At 51.5% G+C, this 6390-nt stretch overlaps 1 protein-coding gene across 3 annotated transcripts in view; it reads right to left on the bottom strand.

Moving 5' to 3' along the window:
• Nucleotides 1-1130: 1130 nt before the first annotated feature.
• CEND1 (cell cycle exit and neuronal differentiation 1) overlaps nt 1131-6390 on the bottom strand; it is an 8768-nt gene continuing 3508 nt past the window's right edge. Inside the window, exons 1-2 of one of the 3 annotated variants that reach the window (XM_008639806.2) lie at nt 4370-4506; nt 1131-2253 (exon numbers count right to left, since the gene is read on the bottom strand). In XM_008639806.2, the coding sequence (XP_008638028.1) occupies nt 1694-2086 (393 nt within the window). In that variant the 5' untranslated portion in view covers nt 2087-2253; nt 4370-4506 and the 3' untranslated portion in view covers nt 1131-1693. Of the gene's footprint in view, nt 2254-2476; nt 2573-4369; nt 4507-6390 lie in introns of those variants that run through there. The other 2 variants (XM_017742317.1, XM_017742318.1) reach the window with 2 other exon arrangements.

The raw sequence follows: 6390 nt of genomic DNA, 5'->3' as shown, positions 1-6390 counted from the left end.
CCCCCCACCATCCTGCCCAGGCACTGTGCCAGAGGCAGCACCTGAGGAATGCACACCTCCTTCTATCCCTGCAGCCCCTGAGTTCCCCCATCCATCTCAGCCAAAGGTGCACAACAGGCTCTGTAACAGAATTCACCCCTCTGTGTCACAGCCTCTCTCTAATCATCACTCCTGCCCCTGCCCATGGGCTGTGGCCACTGCCAAGCTCCTGTTGGACCTCGCCTAATCTCTGATCCAACTTAAACCCAAAATGTAAGGGGTTTTTATAACACTCTTTGCAGCAGCCAAGAGAAGCCTAATGGAAGCTTTCAGAGCCAGATCTCCTCACCTCTTGCTGTTTAGTGCTGAGCATTGAACAAAGGCACTAAACACCCTCTCTCCTCCCCCTCACAAGGTCTGGCTTTAGAGCCAAGGTACTCACCCATGAAATCAGGCTGCTCCTGAGGGCTGGGAATTTGTTTCCATTTCCAAAGCGTGGACGAGTTACAAATCCCTGCTACTACTGTCACAAGAGGGAGGTAAGAAATCCACCCAGGACAGACTCCAGTGCCCTTGAAAGGGGTTTCCCTGGTATAAAGCAGGTAGGACAGTGTTACTGTCATGGGGTCCCAGGTCCTCTCTGCCCCTAAGACCAGCTCCTGTCTCCCCTTTTCCTGTCTTCCCATGTGCTGAGAGACCACAGCCTTCAGTTGGGGAAAAAAATTCGGTGAAAATCCTTATCCAAAGCCCAAAAGAATGAAGACAAATACTCCAGCCAACCTCGAGGGAGGTTGGACTGAGGCCACAGCACCCTGCAAAGCCCAGCCTAGCTTTAGGAAATACTAGATCCAAAACAAAGTCTCTCTATCCCAAACACTGCCCACGTGACCCTGGCGAGCCCTGGGATCCTGAAGACTGCAATGGGACTTCTCCGGGCCACAGCACAGCCCCTCTGGTCACTGTTCTGCTGGCAGCTCAGCCAGAGGAGTGACCAGATGTGACATCCCAGGCTCACACTCGGCTCTGCCACGCTGCAGTCTCTGCCTGCAGCCGCCCTGGTTCCCCCGGGGCACTTCCCAGGCGGATGTTCCAAGGTGGGACGGTGAGCAGCAGGTACACAGACACCGAATAGGGATTGCCCGTGGCTGTTGGGTCAGGGAGTTGCCTCTTCCCTGCCATTGCCCCTGCACTTCCCTTGTCCCAGGGTGGCAGGACAAACATCCCCAGCCCAGCGCAACACACGAGCTGAGCCTTAGCACTTCCCTTCCATCTTCTTTACCACAGCCCAAGTTAAAACAGAACCAAACAGAAACCAAAACACAAAGTGGGGACTCCAGATGGGACGTAGAACACTTTGGACTTGAAAACGGGACTGCAAGGGGGAAGGGGGGGGTGTCTCCCAGGAAGGACAGCAGTGGAGGGGAGGGGACACCGTCATTTACACCGATCAGGAGAAGCTGTAATCTATACACGGTGGTATAAGCCAAGATATATTACATGAAAGAACACACTGAGTGCATGGAGTTACCCACAGCGGGTCAGACTGGCACAGTTGTCTTGAACAAGACCCTGGAGTTGCAGTTGGTGTTTGTTGTTGACCTATCTAGCTCACTCTCTATATATATAGCTATGTATAGAATTTCTCTGCATGCATTTGTCTCAAAAGGAGCTGTACAGCTGGGCTGGGTTTCTCATCCCCACCCTGTCTTGGTCTTCATTTTTTCCGGGCTAGGAATGCCACTCCCACAATCACAGCCAGCACAGCCACCGCCACTCCTCCGACGATGATCAAGGGCTTCATGTTGTCGAAGAAGCTGCCCGGTGACTCCTCGGAGCTGTTTCCCTTGTGGTCAGAGTCAGGGGACTGGCCACTGGCCTCCTGCATCTCTGTGGCGGCGGGGCTGGGTTTCAGGTTGCTGTGGTTGTTGGCGACAGCGGCGTCACCGCCTGCCTTCTTGGTGGCTGTGGCAGGAGCAGGCTGCTCTTTGGGGGCCTCCTTCTTGTCTGCATTTGTGGCAGGACCAGGGTTGGGCTTTTCTGGCTTCCCGGAGCTGGCGGCCTTGGCATCAGGTTTGCTTCCACTTCGGACGTTGCCTTTGGAATCCATCCTAGGGGTGCTGTGAGCAGCAAGTGGATGTGCGGAGCTATCCCAGCTCTTCTCCTTTGCCTGGCTGCTGCAGGAAGCAGAGGAGCCACCCGAGCTCAAGGCCTGGGAGCAGTTGTTTAGGGATGCTTGTCACACTGGCAGTGTCCTACCTGGACATGATACAGCACCTGGAGGAGGAAGCAGAGCAAGGAGAGGTGAGTGACAGGGAAGAGCGAGCCAGTGTTGCTCTGCCTGGAGGTGACGGAGGAGGAAAGAAAGGAAAACTGAAAAACTGTTGGCTCCTTCTTTCAGAACTGTGAACTCCATTCATAGCATTTACTACAGGCTCTGTGCCTACAACAATCACAGAACCAGAGAATAGCCTGGGTTGGAAGGGACCTTAAAGCTCACCTCATTCAAGCCACAGGCAGGGACACCTTCCACTGGATCAGAGGGCTCCAAGCCCTGTACAGCCTGGCTTTGGACACTTCCAGGGACAGGGCAGCCACAGCTTCTCTGGTCAATGAGTGCCAGGGCCTCAGCACCCTCACAGGGAAGGACTTTTTCCTAATATCAAACAGGAACATCAAACAAGTTGGACTGACTGTCATCTATGGCTGCCACATCTGGGCATCCATAGTCCAAGTCCATCGGGGCTCTGTGTGTGTGAGGCCATTTGTCAGTGATGACAAACTCACATCCAACCAAATAAACCTTACTTTGCCTTTGCTCACCCTTTCCATTCCTTCTGGGTAAGGAGAGAACACTTTGTTCCATGGGAAAGCAGATGGATAGATCCTCCCTGCTTGTCTCACCCTCCACCCTTCCTTTCGCAGCACTAACCCAAGGTTCATTTAGGAAGTGGTTAATAAGTGATCTTGTGTGATACTTTCCCTTCAGATGTGTACTGCAGGAAAACCAGGATTAGTTCCTCAGTATTCACAGGTATCAGGGATAAAAGGATTATTCCTGCCAGCATTTTGGTGGAGCAACAGCAAAACAAAGCAAGTGCCAGATCCTCAGCTGGTGCAAAACAGAGAATTGACTGCATGGATTTACTGCAGAGCTGATCTCTTGGTGATAGAGACATCTCACTCCTGTCTTCTTTCAGGGTTTACTGGACTTGCCTACGGAGCCAAACAGGATGCTGGTGATCAGCTGGGGCTCTCTTCCCCAGTGATGGAAGAGGTGAACAGCACGGCTGCACCACAGGAATTCAGCAAAGGGACAAAGTGGGCTTTGAGGAGACGTAAAACCACCACAACAACCTCACCCCACAAACCTGGCAGGGCAGGGTGTTCTGAGGATGGAGCTCCTGTGGCTGCACTTCCATGTGATGGGAGGAGAGGACAATGCACTGGGCATTTTGCCACCAGGCTCTGGCAGTTCAGCACCACATCAGCTCCGAGATGGGGAAATAAAGAGTAACCAGGAGGCAGCACCGGATCTGAGCTGCCAGCTTTGCTGGCTCCCCGCTGACCTTCAGGGCTGCCAGGAGCCTGCCGGGAGCTTTCTGCCTGCTAAGTGAAATCAGAGCTCATTGTCTGGATCGAGAGCTGAAGAGGCTCCTCAAAAACCTCAGCAAGCAGAGGTTCCTTCCACAGCAGCTCAAAGGGCAGATCACTCCTCTAATGACAGGAACAAAGTCCCAGGGATGCAGCAATGATCTGTGCTGCTGACTCTTCTGGAAAAGAGGCTGACAAATGTGGGTCTTTCATCTCCATTTAGGCAGGAATGGAGGAAATCTCACAGAAATGCCAGGTTTGGGTCTCGAGCAAAGCTGGGCAACACCTTATGGCTCCTAAGTATAAGATGGAAACACCTCCCTCTCCTGCTCTCCCTTGCCATTGCTTGGTGGCCATCAGCTGCTCCAGTGCCAGGCAGCTGGAGCAGACTGGGGGAACTGCAGCACCAAAATCATGAAATTCCATAGCTCTCACAGAATATCCCAAGTTGGAAGGGACCCACAAGGATCTTCCAGTCCAGCTCCTCACACTGCACCAAGCCCACTGACCATAAAACTGTATTTCTCATTGACTGCAGCTGGACAATGCTTGCATTCCCTAGTTTGGGATACTAAACCCTTTTGGAAAGCCCAAACTGTGCCACTCTCAGAGTTTGCTGAGTGTGTTATCAGACTCTTGGGCATCTTGTAGCACACAGACCCCACCCCAGATGTTCACCCAGCTTCAGACATCACTGTGGCTTGCGACTTGGGAAGGAAACGCAGGCCTGGCCAAGTGCAAGAATATTTTCCTCTTGGTGCTCATTCTGTAATATTTCTGCAGGTATCACCTGCCTCACCTTTTCCTGTGCTTCCAGAGAGCATCCATACTGCTCTGTCAGCACAAGTCCTACATAAATCCAGGGCTGAGGCTGCACACAGTCACTCCCAGGACTCTGCTCCTCTGGTTTGGGATCAATTTATCCTTTTTTTCAATCTGGTACAATGAAACACAAAGAAATAGTAAGAGGAGCCCACAACTGAAGTGGGCTCAGAGGTTAAAGCAGGAAGAGTCAGATTAATCATAGCATAAATATTAAATTACCTTTTTTGTTGCTTTGATATCAGTTAACTGGGCCACTCACACACTGATATCCATGTGGTTACAGCACATGGACCAAGCATTAAACTTCTGCGCTTTCCCTAGGAAAACCATATGCAGCCTACAGAGATGGTGAGGTAAATCACAGAGAGGGCAAACTCACCTTTTTGCTGAGAAAGGGGGACCCTGCACAGCCCAGGCACCTCAGGGTTTATCCACACCCTTCACTGATCCAGATTCCTGGGGGCAGGAAAGCTGATTTCGCTTGGAGCCCATGCTGGGCTGTGGAGCTTTGTCCTGCCACCATGCCCTGCACTGCCACAAACAGAATTTCCTGATTCTAAGTGAATCTCCACTAAAAGCAACAAAAACCCCTCATGCAGCTTAGAAAAGGTTTTAAAAGATGTAGAAACCAAACTAAGCCAAAAATCAATATTGGCAGTTCTTAAGTGCCTGCATAAAAGGGCTTTTGTCTGTGGTTTTCCATCACTGCAAGTAGCCACAGGATCACCCAGCACCTCTCCAGACCCTCTGGCCTGACTCCTCCTCCTCCTCTGGGTCCTGGGTACCCTTAGCAGCACATCTTCTTCCATCCCAGTACTTAACCATCTTCTGTGTGCTCTTAGCTCCCTACCTTGGGAATCATCTCTTGTCTCCATCCTGTACTTCCAAAGGCATGACAATGGGCTCACCTTTAAGCACCTCTGTCTCCCCCAGACTGAAGAGAGGTGCTTTCCTCATTTCCAAAAACTAAGCCTGCATACAAGGGTTCCCCCCCATTCCTTTGTCTCCTCCTCTTGCCTCATTCCATCACACCAAGTTTTTCTCTAATAACACATTTTCCTACCTTTGCTTTCTTCTTTATAGCTCCTCACATCTTTTTATTCCTCCCTTCTCTCTTGTCAGTTGCTGTCTCTGCCTGTCTACCCATTCCTCCCCCTTCCAGCTCCCTCTCTGCCTCCTACACAGGCAGCAGCACTTGGGAATAAGATTTTGTGGGAGACAGGCTTCATTCCCTCCCTTTTCCCTGCTCCATGCTATTTCTGTTTAACCATCAGTGCCCTTTCAGGGAGGTTCTCATTGCCAGCAGCTACGCAGCTCTTTCCCGGGCTAGGAAGAGGGAGCTGGCATAATAAAACCAGGGATGATAAAGGAGAAAAAGGAAAAGGAAAGCCTTCCAAATTGCTGCTGCTGCAAGGATTGGCACACAAACACCACAGCTCCCCTGGGATGCTCCCAAGGTCAGTGCAGTTGGACTCACCCAGTGCAACAAGCTGCCCTCTGCCAGAGCAACAGACCAACAGAGGAACAGCTTCCTTTGGCTCCCTGAAGGGCACCTTTCCTGCCTCAAATCCCAGCAAATCACCAAACACATCTATTCATCTGTCTCCTGCGTGCACAGATGAAAGCTGCATCAATCCTGCACCGAACGGAGCGGATGAGTCACTGCTAAGCTGTGCCACAGCACAGCTCCATCAGGATGGCCCCTTCCCTCTGCAGGGACAGCCCCATCCCATCCCCAAATCGTCTCATCCTCTCCTACTGCTTCCATTTGGAAGAGAAAGTCAGTCACACTGCAAGACCAAGGAGCTGCTCCAGGGTGTGGGTCTGGGGTGCAGTGGGAAGCTCATCCATAGAGTTTTTCCCTCTGTTATGAAAAGCAGCGCATTTCCATCGGGTCCTCGACTGCTACACTGAGACTTGCAGCAAGGAAGGATTTAACAACACAGTGGGGTTATGTATCAGGATTTATTCTGCAACAAAGGTTCGTCCCTACAC

This window comes from Corvus brachyrhynchos, unplaced genomic scaffold (genome assembly GCF_000691975.1).
Source record: "Corvus brachyrhynchos isolate BGI_N302 unplaced genomic scaffold, ASM69197v1 scaffold1118, whole genome shotgun sequence".
Taxonomy (NCBI): domain Eukaryota; kingdom Metazoa; phylum Chordata; class Aves; order Passeriformes; family Corvidae; genus Corvus; species Corvus brachyrhynchos.
This window is presented reverse-complemented; position numbering and strand designations above follow the sequence as displayed.